General features: G+C 53.8%; 1 protein-coding gene across 1 annotated transcript; it reads right to left on the reverse strand.

Annotated features, from left to right (window-relative positions):
- Positions 1–1,408: 1,408 nt before the first annotated feature.
- Positions 1,409–2,498, reverse strand: LOC148051111 (olfactory receptor 14A16-like). The gene is made up of 2 exons (XM_087738374.1): positions 2,489–2,498; positions 1,409–2,397 (listed from the first exon to the last, which is right to left on the reverse strand). The coding sequence occupies exons 1-2, from the start codon at positions 2,496–2,498 to the stop codon at positions 1,409–1,411; spliced, it is 999 nt and encodes a 332-aa protein (XP_087594500.1).
- Positions 2,499–14,381: the final 11,883 nt, after the last annotated feature.

Here is a 14,381-nt window from a genome sequence, read left to right on the forward strand (position 1 = left end):
GCTCTCAAGGCTTTCCATCTCATCCTCAGGGGATGGCCATGTTTCACCATTCACTATCCATGGATCCAAAAAACACCGGCTGAGGAAGCACATCGAGATGTGTGAGGGGAGGACCTCCCTGAGGCACCGCTTTGCTCTTTGCCTGCTTGTGCAAGGCTCGGGAGGAGTTCATTTGGTGACCCCATTTGTATTGCAGGCGGTTGGTCTACGCTGGGCAGGGAGTGAGACGGAACTGCTACCAGGAATGCCATGGGAGGGGAGCTTCGGTGTACTGGCTGTGGCTGGGATAGGGTTAATTTTCTTCATAGCAGCCCGTATGGTGTGTGCTTTGGATGGGGTGTCCAGCGCACATGGGCACAGACCAGAGCCTGCTCTGCTGGTCCTTCACGTCTCTCCCAGGAGGCCTGGCTGTGCAAGGAGACATTCTTGGGTGCCAAGGACTGAATTCTCCCATGAGCGTCCATGACACTGCTGTGTGCCCCAAAGCTGCACACTCACACACTTGAGCTGTTCACAAGGGTTTTCCTCTCCTGGGCACTTCTCTGGGCATGTTCTCTAGAGCCACTTTGAAAGAAGACCTAAGCCTTCAGGCACTGCCCTGAGAAGATCCTTTTTCATAGAATCATAGAAGCGTTCAGGTTGGAAAGGACCTCTGAGATCATCGAGTCCAACCTGTTAACCTAACTGCCTGGTCCACCTCTAAACCATGTCCTTAAGCACCATATCCATATCCACAGGTTTTCTGAATACTTCCAAGGACTGTGATTGTACCACTTCCCTGGGCAGTCTGTTCCAATGCCTAACCATTCTCTCCATGAAGAAATTTTTCCTAATAGCTAATCTGAAATGCTATTTTGGAGGCCAGCTCTGTCACAGAGGTGCCCATTGCCTGTCCCTGCCTGCGGTCACAGGACTGCCGCACCACAGGACTGTGACCAAGCTGCCAGAGCACTCCGACCGTGCAGCAACACAAGGGCTGAGAAGGAGAGTGTGGAAGTGGAAAGAGAGCAGCTTGGGAAAGACCAAGAACTGGTGCTCCCTGGCAGTGCTGCTGTGCCAGGGCTGTTTTTCCTCTCCACCTCTGCACCAAGGTACTCCACCTCTGCACCAAGGTACTCCACCTGCAGCTTTACAAAGGTCTGAGGGGAAGGATCTCAGATAAACAAGGTGCTGAAGGGTCCTTTATTTTGTTTAAACACACAGAGAGCACGGCTCCTCATTTACACAGTCTGGATCACAAAAAACAGGTGGATATTGAAACAGATGAAGACAAGCACTTTGTTTGTGGACAGCATTATTACAAGTAAGAAAAGCCAAAAACAAACTACCCAACAAAGTCTCAGCCTAGAATGAGTTACATTACAAGCGCAATGAGATTTGCAAAAGAAGATGGGCAGTTTCTTGCCGATTAACAGCATCCAGTCAAAAGTTTCTTCACAGAACCCTTCAGCTCCTTGTTCCTCATGCTGTAGATGAGGGGGTTCACTGCTGGAGGCACCACAGAGTACAGAACTGCCACCACCAGATTTAGAACTGGAGAGGAGATGGAGGAGGGCTTGAGGTAGGCAGACATGGCAGTGCTGACATACAGGGAGACCACGGCCAGGTGAGGGAGGCATGTGGAAAAGGCTTTGTGCCGTCCCTGCTCAGAGGGGATCCTCAGCACGGCCCTGAAGATCTGCACATAGGAAACCACAAGGAAAACAAAACACCCAAATGCGAAACAGACACTCACCAGAATAAGCCCAACTTCCCTGAGGTAGGCATCTGAGCAGGAGAGCTTGAGGATCTGGGGAATTTCACAGAAGAACTGGTCCAGGGCATTGCCTTGGCAGAGGGATAGGGAAAATGTATTAGATGTCTGCAGCACAGCATGGAGAAAGCCACTGCCCCAGGCAGCTGCTGCCATGTGGACACAAGCTCTGCTGCCCAGCAGGGTCCCGTAGTGCAGGGGTTTGCAGATGGCCACGTAACGGTCATAGGCCATGACAGTGAGAAGAAAATACTCCCCTACAACCAAGAAGAGAAAGAAAAAGAGCTGTGCAGCACATCCCAGGCAGGAGATGGCCCTGGTGTCCCACAGGGCATTGGCCATGGTCTTTGGGACAGTGGTGGAGATTAAGCCCTGGTCAAGGAGGGAGAGGTTGAGGAGGAAGAAGTACATGGGGGTGTGGAGGCGGTGGTCGCAGGCTATGGCGGTGATGATGAGGCCGTTGCCCAGGAGGGCAGCCAGGTAGATGGCCAGGAAGAGCCAGAAGTGCAAGAGCTGCAGCTCCCGCGTGTCTGCCAATGCCAGTAGGAGGAACTGGGTGATGGAGCTGCTGTTGGACGTTTGTTCTCTGTGGGCATGGGGACCTGTCGAAGAAGGAAAACACAATGACAAGTTAGGGGAGACTTCTTAGAGGTAAAGCCCACGCCATTTCTCATCGCAATCCCCCTCCATGTGCTGAATGAGGAATGTGTCAGGAAATTTTTCAACGCTACCAACTGAATGACATGGTGCCTCACAGCTTAGGCACCAAGTTCCCATGAAGACACCTCCAGGGCAGGACCCTGAGCGCTGGTGTCAGAACAGAAGCTGACCTGCAGCCCCACCTCAACACAGAGAGCAAAAGCACAATAGAAATGTGGGGAAAGAGGGAAGAAAACTGCAATGCTCCAAAAAAAAACAAAGCAAGAAGAGAAAGGCAGATGGGAATGCTGTGGAGCCTTCTCCTTACCCTGTTTTGCTCTCCACCTCACTGACAGTGACACTGGAGGGCAGTCTCTTTTCCTGTTTTGTTCTGTGTTAACTGTAGGACACATGCACTTCTCCTCGACTGGAGGTCCAGCTGCCAAGGATGTGACTCATGCCCTGGATCCCATGGCCTTGGGGGAACAGGCTTTGCTGGGTGGGAGAGGAGACCAGGGGGGTTGCTCCAGAGAGGGTGTCTGCACTGCAGGGGGTGGCAGGGAGGTGCCCAAATCCCCCCTCCCATGGCATTTCTGGGAGCAGCTCCTGCTCACTCCCTGCCCAAGCCTCTGTTTCTGGTGCCAGAAGCTGTCCCTGCCAGGAGCTGGTTCTCTATCCTCAGGTCTCTTTCATGTAATAGCTCACAGACCCCATCCCACCCGCTGTGTGCTCAACTCTGACCCGCAGAGCCCTCCTGGCATCTCTGTGTCTGCAGCAGCTAAGGAGCAGCTCAGACAAGTGCTAATGAGAACTGGAGTCTGTGTGCCTTTTCCACAAGGGAGACAAATTCCCATCTCCCACTGCCCACCCAGGCGACCATGAGGAGAAAACTCAAAGCACAGACTCCTTCCCTTTCAGGTTTTCTCAGTGTTCTTCTTCAAAAGGACCCTCTGCAAATGTCCTGGGGGTGATCTGGAGCTGTGAGCAGCCCTCAGCCACACAGCAACCCTGTTGACAGCAGGAAGATCCTGACCTACCTTGCCAATGGCTGCTCCTTCCACCCACAGCTTCTCCCCACAGCGCCATGGGCAGCTCCCTGGGCAGGCTGAGTGCTGACCCTGCCAGGCGGCAGAGTCCCTGCCCCAGCACACAGCCCCTGGGGTGCAGGGACCCTGCTCTGAAGGACGGCCCTGGGCACCCCTGGCTGCACACCCACCTTCACACTCTGCAGTTGTCCCTGGCAGAAGGCAGCCATCATGCCCTGTCCCTCTGATGGTGCAGCAAGGAAGCCCTGCTCTGGAGCACAACCTTCTCCTCCATTCCTGCCATGCTGATGTGCCACTTCTAGGAGATCCCTCCAGGCTGTGCCCTGCAGCCAAAGACTTACTGTGTCAAGGGCTGTGAAGATTTCTCCTCCATCACTCTATGCAATTTCCCACTCCTGGCTGTCTTTACCCTCTCTCTGCCTCGCTCCTCTCCCCATCGGTGCTTGCAGGCAGTGCCCTCAGCCCTGCTGCGCTTTGCAGAGGAGCTGCTCCTGGGCAGAGCTGTCTCTCTGCAGGGCTGCCCACTTGCCAGGAGCTCCCTCCAGCCCAGGAGCCCAGCCCAGCTCAGCAGCAGAGGCCCAGCCCAAGGCAGCACTTTCTCTGCCCCTCTGGGCTCCCTCCAGGTGTCCCTGGGCCTCCAGGGCTGACAGCTCCTGAAAGGCAGCAGGGTCCTGCATGGGGAACACAATTCAAAGCAGATGGAAGTAATCACCTCTCCAAACATGGGCAGACCAATTCCTGCAGTGGGAATTGCTCTACCGGAGTGCACGGGTCTATGGAAGGTGTCAATGTTCCCCTCTGGACACTTATATCCCTGTCCCATTGTCAGGCAGGAGAGGCTGGCAGTGACAGGCAGGGGATCATTTCCACCTGTGTGGGGCAGGGATTCAGGTCAGTGTGCTGGTTTTGGCTGGGGCTGAGTTAATTTTCTTCACAGTAGCTGGGATGGGGCAATGTTTTGGGTTTGTGCTGGCAACAGTGTTGATAATACAGGGATGTTTTTGTTACTGCTGAGCAGTGCTTCCACAGAGTCAAGGCCTTTTCTGCTTCTCACACCACCCCACCAGTCAGCGGGCTGGGGTTGCACAAGAATCTGGGAGGGGACACAGCCGGGACAGCTGACCCCAACTGGCCAAAGGGCTATGCCACACCATATGACGTCATGCTCAGTGTACAAAGCTGGGGGAAGAAGAATAATTGGGGGGATGTTTTGAGTTACAGCATATGTCTTCCCAAATAATGGTTACATGTGATGGAGCCCTGCTTTCCTGGAGATGGCTGAACACCTGCCTGCCAATGGGAAGTAGTGAATGAATTCCTTGCTTTGCTTTGCTTGCGTGCACAGCTCTTGCTTTCCCTATTCAACTGTCTTTATCTCAACCCAAGAGTTTTCTCAGTTTTGCTCTTCCGATTCTCTCCCCCATCCTGCTGGGGGGCAGTGAGCGAGCGGCTGTGTGGTGCTTAGTTGCTGCCTGGGGCTAAAGCATGACACTGAGTCAGTGCAGGCATCTCAGCTCTCAGCAGTAGCCCTGAAGCTGGAGGGGCATTCAGCTTGTCCCATGCACCCCACAGACCCACATGAGCTGGGATTCCTCTTGGCTCAGCTCAGAATGGACAAAATAGGTGTGAGCTCTTTGTTTAAGCTGCCACGCTGGTTAATGGAGATGGAGGCCAGGAGTGGATCGCTCAGGTGGAAACACCTGGTGCCATTTGAGGTGCCACAGATGGTCCAAGGCCTGTGCAGGTGACTGCAAGCTGTAATGGAACAATTGTGAGGGACAGGGTGGTGTCTGGGGGCATCATCTTGGAGGCCGTTGGGGAATTCCTTTGGCCAACTGAAATGACAGCAGATGCTGTCAAAGAATCCTGTCCGTGGTCAGTATGTTCAGGGCAGCCCACAGAGATATTCCTCTGACCAAACTGAGGCATCTGCCATAGCAAAGGCTAAGCCTCTCTCTTTCTCTTCTCCCTCAGCTGTATTTCCTAGATCTACACTGACTGTAATGTCTTGTGGTCTCCTTTCAGAGCTGCACAGCCCTGCTCTGCTTATCTCTGGCACTGGTGAGAGCAGGCTTTGCTCACTCTGCAGGCACCTCCTGTCAGCTACCTCAGCATCTCCATCTGCATCTCATATCATTATTTCCCATATGATCCATCTACCATACACTCCAAGCACATCTCTGCTATGCAGAAAAGCCATCGCGTATATGGGCTGTTGGGACCTCAGAGGGGCAGACTGTGGCCTGTGCTGGGGACCTTCAGGAGGGATCTCATGAGCAGGAGGACCGATAGGCAGCAGAGCTCAGCACAGCTGGTCTTTAAGGACAGCCTCCTGCAAGCACAGCCGTGGTCCATGCGGATATTCAGTGGACTCTCATAAGGGAGTTCAGTGGCACCAAGATGAGCTGTTCCTGCTGAAGTTACAGTTAAAGAGGGAAAAAAACAGACTCTGTGGGGCCACTGCAGAATTTAGCAAGAGCAGGTGTAGACAGGTCTGAGATACAATATGTGGCCTTTGGCTCAGTCTTCGTCAGCAAGGTCTCCCAGGCCTTTTTGCCTTGAGGCAGAACCCATGGAGAACAACGAGCAGCGGGTGGGGATCAAGTCAGGGGTCACTTGAGCAAACTCAACTCTTTACCTGTCCATGGGACTGGAGGGACTCCATCCAAGGGTGCTGAGAGAGCAGGCAGAAAGTCACAGTGACACTGCTCTGTGTCACTTTGGGCAGGTCATCAGGGGAACTCCCCGAGGACTTGCAAAAAGCAAACATTGCATGCATCTTTCAAAAAGGCCCCAAGGATGAGCTGGGGAACTACAGGCTGTTCACCCTCCTTTGGTTGAGGCGTGTGTCCCAGAGCGTGTCCTCTTGGTTCCCATTTCTGGGTTTCTGAAAGAGAAGGTGACTGGATTTACTCAGGGAGATCATGCCTGACCATCTGTGCTGCTTTCTGAGATGAAAGGGTTGTATTTCTGGGTGAGGGGAGAGCAGTGGATGCCATTTACCTGGACTTAAGCAAGGTTTTTAACACTATGCCCCAGGATATGCTTTCATCTGTGTTATGATATTATGGTCTGTCTGGGTGGGTAAGTAGATGGATCAAAAACTGATTGCATGTTTGGGCTCGGAGGGCCACGGTAAATGGGTGATACTCTGCCGGAAGGCCTCTCACTGCAGAGTCCTGCAGGGGTCTGTCCTGCAACCTGCCCTCTTTCACATGGTTTTCCTGATCTGGAGGAGATGAAAGAATGCTTTCTCATAGAGTTTGCAGGTGACACCAAAGCGAGGGGAGTAGCTGAGACACTGGAGGGCACGGCTGCCATCCCAAAGGATACAGACAGGCAGGAGGAATGGACCAACAGGAGCCTCATGGTGTCCAGCAAGGACAGATCCAAAGGCCTGTCCTGGAGTGGACTAAGCCCCTGCAGTGGCATAGGCTCGGGGCTGCTGGCTGGGTTGCAGCTCTGTGTTAAATGCTCTGGTGGTCCCTGGGTTACATTAGGCCAAAGAAGAGCTATCGGCAAGGAAGGCCAAGAGCCTCCTGGGCTGTATGAGCAGGAGCACAGGCAGGGGAAGTGATTCTCCGCCTCTGCTCAGCACTTGTTAGGCCACATGCAGAATACTTTCCCAGGGTTTGACCCCACACAATGCAAGAGAGGCATTGCCTATGGTGATACAGGGATGTTTCAAGAAGACAGTCAGGCTCATCACTGGGGTGCAAGACAGGAGGACAAGAGGCAAGGGGCTGAGACAAGAGAGAGTCAGGTTAGCTATGGGGAGAAACTTTTGCAACAGGAGGACAGCCAAGCACTGGAAGTTGTTTCCCAGGCTGTGCTCTGGCTCCATCCCTGCAACTCTTCAACACCCAAATGGACCAAACCCCTTGGTAACCTGGTGTGACCCTGCTTGGAGCAGCAAGTTAGTCTAGACACCACCCAAATTCCCTTCCAGCCTGAACAATGCTGTTGTTCCTTCTCCTTCATGTTGTCAATGTTAAGGAATGCACTCAGGGTCTCCCTGACTGTGGAAGTCATTCCCATCCGGGACAGGGCTGCTTCACAGGTACCCCCAGACAGCCCTGATCCCATCCTTTGCTTCACCTTTCATGTCCTGGTTGCCTCTTGCCCTCCTCTCAAGGTCATCTTTTTTACCATCCTCATACTCCCTGTAAAGAACCGCCTACCCTGTTAGCCCTTTCTGCACTGGCTAGCCTCTTCTGGGTTTGTGTCCTCCTTTGTTGTTTCTGATGTGGGTTTTGTGATGCTTTCTGCCTTGGGCAGCCATTCCAGTAAACAAGTCCTGCTTTTTCTTTACCTGTAGTGTCCTGCAATGCCTCGTGCTGTTACCCTGGTAGAAGCACAAATGAGGATGAGCCATCTGCAAACATACCATAAATGCTGGCACAAGAGAGCTCCAGTCCAGAGGGACCCAGGCACACTTGGGGATGTGGCCAAAAAACCCCCAAAACCCTCCCGAAGATCAAGGAGAAGGGACAAGCTGTGCACCAGGGACAGAATAACCCTGCAGCAGTGTGGGCTGCAACCTGACTGGGTGAGGAGTGGCCCTGAGCAAAAGGGCCGGGGCATGACCATGGATGCCATACAAGCCAGTGGTCTCCCAGTTCTGGAGGAATGGGCAGAAGCTGGAGAGGATCGAGACAAGGGCAGCAGGGATGGTGTTAGGGGCCTAATTACATGAGCTGTGTGGAGACAGTGAGGGAACGGAGCCTCTTGAGCCTGCTGCTGAAGGGCGTCCTGAGGAAAACCCAACAGCATCCTACGTCTGCATGGAGAGATGATGGAAAAAACCTCTCTTGTGCTGTCAGAAATGGTATGGCATGGGCAACAGCCCCAAACTGCCTCTTGGGAGATTCACACAGGGCAACAGGAAAAGTAATAAAAAACCTAGGAGTGTGGTGCTGCACTGCAGCAGGACACCCAGAGTGCCTCTGTGATCCCCACCCTGGGAGGTTTTCAGGTCTCAGCTCCCAAAAGTGCCACCAGCCTGACCACGGGGTTGGTGGTAGTTACCCTCTGGGCAGGAGGCCAGGCTGGAGACCCCCAGCACTCCCTTTCCTACCCACACTTCCACCAGCAGCCTGTGCCTTGCAGTATGCCCTAGATGAAGGGATTCAGTTGAAGGTGAGGGTGTCTCTATCAGGCTCAGGGGAAGATTCAGAGAAGAAAGCAGCTCAAGCGATCTCTAGTCCACTGTGCAGCTCCCAGCAAGGCCAGCTCTGAGGTCAGACCAGGTTGCTCCCTAAATGTTGGTATTCATGAAAAGGCTCTAAAGAGGAGCCAGGCATCTAAGCCACGGTTAGAGAATCAGAGACAAGGCATTTGACCAGCTCCCTGAAGACAGGTATTGGGAGCACCTCCCCTTTTGGTCCTCCACTGGTTTTGGTTGGGATAGAGTTAATTTTAATCATAGCAGCTCGTATGGTTTTATGGTTTGGATTTGTGATGAAAACAGATTGATAACACAACGATGGTTTAGCGATTGCTGAACTGTGCTGACACTGGGTCAAGGCCTTGTCTGTTTCCCAGGCTGCCCTGCCAGTGAGTAGGCTGGGAGTGGGCAAGAAGTTGGGAGGGGACACAGCCAAGACAGCTGGGGGAATCTCAACTTAATTGCGGAAAGGAAGGTTCTCTGCTGCGGATTTCAGGCTTCAGAGATGAGATCTGAAGAGAAGAGCTTTGAACTAGCAAAACTTTTCCATCATTTTGCGTGTGTTGCCTCACTTCCCCGCTTTCACTCATTGGCACCCAGAAGCATCACCTTCTTCAATTTGCTCTCCTCTGAAATATAGCCAAGTGATGAGAAGAAAAGAAGAAGAAGGAGAGAGGAGGTCTTTTTCAGTCCGTATACGGCTGAATTTCACAGGTGTAATTCAGGTTAATTTTGCTACAAACCTTGATTGTTTGAAAGCGTTCAAGGGACTCCCCTCCAGCTGCCCACCTTTGGCCCTGGCCTGGTGAGCACCTCCAGGGCCTGGTTCTACAAGCACTGCGGTGCCATGGCTGTGCTGGGCCTTTGTGTATCGGCCGGAGCCTGGCACTTGGAGGGACAGGGTGTTGTGCCATTGTGCATCCATAATGGCTCAAGCTGGGAAGTGAGTCTGCGAGTCAGACCCAACGAGGTCCGTGGCCAGGCATGGCTGTGCCCATGGCTGTGGCTGGAGACCAGTATGCCCACAGCGTAGCTCAGGTCAGACTGACACTGGATTTCACATCCCTGATCCACTTTTCCCTGTTTGCAAGTACCAGATCCAGGTGAGCATCACCTCTGTTGGCACATCTGGCAGCTGGGCTAAGAAGCTGGCCCCAGGAACCAGAAGAAACCTCTGGGACTGTTTGCACCCTGCAGTTTCGCCTTCTCGTGAGCGTCAGGGTGATTAGAGTCCCCGGGGGTGATGTGGGGTCAATGGACTTCCTCCCATTGCTTAAGTAAGACTTTGTCCTCTTCCTCACCTGCTTCCAGCTATTTAGCTCCTACCACAATGTCTCCCTAACTGGTCTCTCCTGTGACCCCCACCCACAAGAGCTCACCCAATCTGCTGCCCATCCCATAGGGGACCTCCATCCATCCAGGCAGCTCCCTCCCACTGAGGGCATCCCCCTCCTGATCTTCCCCAGCTGTCTCTTCTGAAGAGTCTGTATCCATCCATCACAGCACCTCAAGCTTTCTGACCTGCCCCACCACACCTCAGCAGGTATTTACATCAATGTCACAGCTCTGTGACAGCACACAGGGCTCCATCCCCTCCTGTCTGTGCCCCAGGCTGAGGCCATTGGTGCACATCTGGGCTGCAGCCCCTCAGCTTGGTGCCACCAGGGCCAACCTCAGACTTGTCAGAGATCTTGCGCCCAAGATCCTGTGCAAGCAAAGACGTTGCTTCAGAGCAGAGACATGCTGGCGTGGATGGCAGATGGCAATGTGAGGATGAAATGAGGGGCCCACAAGGTGAGCAAACCCTGTGCTCCCCAATGCCAGAGAGAAACAGGTTTGGACTGTGCGGCCCTGGCAGGAGAGGGCTTTGCTGTCTGCAATGTCACTGCAGCCCAGAGAGGCTGTGGTGGAGGTGAAGCTGATCGCCAAGAAGGACAGGTTGCTGCTGAAAATATCCTTGACTGTGGACATCCTGTTATCCAGGCACGCTGTGAAAATCATTCACCTGTTCCTTGATTGTACCATCAAGGAGGTGAACAAAGGATGGGGGTAAGAAGCATCAGCAGCATTTGAAAGTGTTGGCACATGAGTGGAGACCCTGCTGTGGTGTGCCTCGTACTCATGCACTGCCCCATGCATCTAACGGCTAGACGTGGGACAGGCACTGCTTCCCTGCAGTGGTGGCATTTAGTAGCTTGCTCCTAAGCCCCAAATCTGTCTGAGATGCCATTAGAGGTGTCTGTTAGTGACCAGCTCTGAACGGGGATTGCTGTCCGATAGGTCCTAAGATGCCCTCATCAGATGCCCTTGTGCTGGGCAGCTTTGGCATCTGAGCTAGCACCACAGGCCGGTATTTGGCCATTAAAGTGAGCAGCTGCCCTGTCCCTGTCTGGGTGACTGGTCTCATACCCGAACAAAAGAAGGCGATTCTTAGACCTAACTCTGACAGAAATGACACAGCTGGAAAGGAGTGTCTCTCCCCAGCTGTGGGAGGGAACATCAGTGGTTGCTTCATTCTGTTTCACAGCAGGTTCCCCTGGAACCCCAGGGACACCTGGAGGGAGCCCAGAGGGGCAGAGAAAGCGCTGCCTTGGGCTGGGCCTCTGCTGCTGAGCTGGGCTGGGCTCCTGGGCTGGAGGGAGCTCCTGGCAAGTGGGCAGCCTTGCAGAGAGACAGCTCTGCCCAGGAGCAGCTCCTCTGCAAAGCGCAGCAGGGCTGAGGGTGCTGCCTGCAGGCACCGAGGGGTGAGGAGCCAGGCAGAGAGAGGTTAAAGGCAGACGTGAGTGGGAAGGTGCACAGAGCTCACTGGAGCAGAAATCTCCACAGCCCTTGACACGGTAAGGCTCTGGCTGCAGGGCAATGCACTTGAGTATCCTGGAGGGATCTCCTAGAGCTGGCACATCCCATGGTTGGTGCAGTGGAGAGGGGTGTCCTCCAGAGCAGTGATTCTGTGCTGGGGCAGGGACCCTGCCGCCTGCCAGGGTCAGCTCTCAGCCTGCCCAGCGAGCTGCTCATGGCAATCTAGGGAGAAGCTGTGGGTGGAAGCAGCAACCCTCGTCAGGTTCTGCTGTTGAGAGGGTGCTGCATGGGCCAGGGCTGCTCACAGCTCCAGATCACCCCCAGGACATTTGCAGAGGGTCCTTTTGAAGAAGGAAATTGAGGCAGCATTTACCCGAAGGAGAAGTGGCTGGGTGGGCAGTGGGAGATGAGAATTTCCTTCTGCCTTGTGGAAAAGGCATGGAGACCCCAGTTCTCCTTAGCACTTGTCTGAGCTGCTCCTCAGCCCCTGCAGGCACAGAGATGCCCCTGGACAGTGCCCTGCTGCCAGGAGGGGTCTGCAGGGCAGAGCTGAGCACACAGTGGGGGGGACTGGCTGTTTGAGCAGGGACAGGGAGGAGATGTGGGGACAGAGAACCAGCCCCTGGCAGGGACAGCTCCAGGCACCAGAGACGTGGGCAGGGAGTGAAAGGGATCTGCTCCCAGAAGCGCCATGGGAAGGTGGGGATTCAGGCACCTCTCTGCCATCCCCTGCACTGCAGATGCCTTCCCTGGAGCAACTCCCTGGTCTCCTCTCCCACCCAGAAGAGCCTCTGTCCCTATGGCCCCAGGGTCCAGGGCAGGAGTTACCTCCTCCACAGCTGGACCTCCCGAAAAGAAGCACACGGGTCCTACAATTAATATTGATGTGTGCTTGTGTCTGTGAGGTGGAGAGCACAGCTGGGTATGGAGAAGGCTTCCCTGCATGCCTCTCTGCCTTCCTCTCCTTGCTTCGTTTTTTTTTTTTTTTTGGAGCGTAGCAGTATCCTTCCTTGATTCCCTCCCTGTCAGTGATGCTCTTGTTCTCTGGGGTTGAGGTGGGGCTGCAGGTCAGCTTCTCTTCTAACTATGACTGGGGGTCCTTCAATGGAGGTGTCTTCATGGGAACTAGGTGTCCAAGCTGTATTTACAACTGTGAGGCACCATGTCATTCAGTTGACAGGGTTGGGGACTGAGCTGACTCGTTCCTCATTCAGCTCAGGGAGGGGGATTTCAATGAGAAATAGTACGTGATTTTCGAGAGAAGATTCTCCTAACTTGTCGCTGTCTATTCCTTTTTGGACAGTGCCCAATGCCCAGGGGAAGCAAATGCCCAATGACAGCTCCATCACCCAGTTCCTCCTCCTGGCATTGGCAGACACACGGGAGCTGCAGCTCTTGCACTTCTGGCTCTTCCTGGCCATCTACCTGGCTGCCCTCCTGGGCAACGGCCTCATCATCACCGCCATAGCCTGCGACCACTGCCTCCACACCCCCATGTACTTCTTCCTCCTCAACCTCTCCCTCCTCGACCTGGCCTCCATCTCCACCACTCTCCCCAAAGTCATGGCCAATTGCCTGTGGGACACCAAGGCCATCTCCTACTTGGGATGTGCTGCACAGCTCTTTTTTTTAATCTTCTTCATTTCAGCAGAGTATTGTCTCCTAACTGTCATGGCCTATGACCGCTACGTGGCCATCTGCAAACCCCTGCACTACGGGACCCTCCTGGGCAGCAGAGCTTGTGTCCACATGGCAGCAGCTGCCTGGGGCACTGGGTTTCTCAACTCTCTCCTGCACACGGCCAATACATTTTCCCTACCCCTCTGCCAAGGCAATGTCCTGGACCAGTTCTTCTGTGAGATCCCTCAGATCCTCAAGCTCTCCTGCTCAGATGCCGACCTCAGGGAAGTGGGGCTTCTTGTGGTTACTGCCTGTTTAGTCTCTGGGTGTTTTGTTTTCCTTGTGGTGTCCTATGTGCAGATCTTCAGGGCTGTGCTGAGGATCCCCTCTGAGCAGGGACAGCACAAAGCCTTTTCCACGTGCCTCCCTCACCTGGCTGTGGTCTCCCTCTTTGTCAGCACTGTAATGTTTGCCTACCTGAAGTCCCCCTCCATCTCCTCCCAATCCCTGGATCTGTTGATGGCAGTGCTGTACTCAGTGGTGTCTCCAGCAATGAACCCGCTCATCTACAGCATGAGGAACCAGGAGCTCAAAGACGTCTTGAGGAAAGTGATTTCAAGGGCTTTTTTCTGGAGGCATAAACTTCCCTTCTGTCTCCACAAATAACTCCCACGGTAAACCATTCTAGGACTTCACTTTGTGAGGTTTTCTGTTATCATTAACATCACTATGTTTATAAGTATAGTTATCTTTTTCATTGTCATTATCATCATTATCGTTATCACTATCATTATTGCTTCATTGCGCTTTCTCTGTCTTGCCTGTAGCATGTATTTATGTATGGCTACCACTGGGTCAGTGCTGACTCTCTCATAGCAGCTCTTTAATAAATGGCTTCTCCCCAGTGCAGTGCCTGAAGCCTCGACTTCTCTTCCAAAGCTGTTGCCAAGAGTGGTCATGAGCAACTGCACCCCAAAAGGGCCTGTTGCTCCCTGGACTCAGGAGCAAAGAGCTCAATGTCATGTTGCGACCTGTTAGAGAGCAAGGTTTGGATTCAAGTTTCTAGTTACAGTGGAGATGGTGAATGGTCACCGAGGTACATATGCAGGGCTGTCCCACGTGGGGGACACATCCCAGGGCTTCCAGATTTGGCAGGCGATGTCCTTAAGGATGGGAGTCTGGAGTTGCCTGGGGAGCCTGGGGCATCTCCCTGGACAGCGTGTGCTTGGGGTGGGCAGTGACATGAGCCCCACAAAGTGAGAGGTCCCCCACAATGGAGTTGCCCAAAGGGCAAGTGCTAAACCCAGGGATCTGTAGGGGAACGAGGACTCTGCAGTCCCAGGGGAGGCAGTGGGCA

The sequence above is a fragment of the Nipponia nippon genome, unplaced genomic scaffold, assembly GCF_047370975.1.
Source record: "Nipponia nippon isolate SJK-2023a ecotype South Korea unplaced genomic scaffold, ASM4737097v1 scaffold_68, whole genome shotgun sequence".
Taxonomy (NCBI): Eukaryota; Metazoa; Chordata; class Aves; order Pelecaniformes; family Threskiornithidae; genus Nipponia; species Nipponia nippon.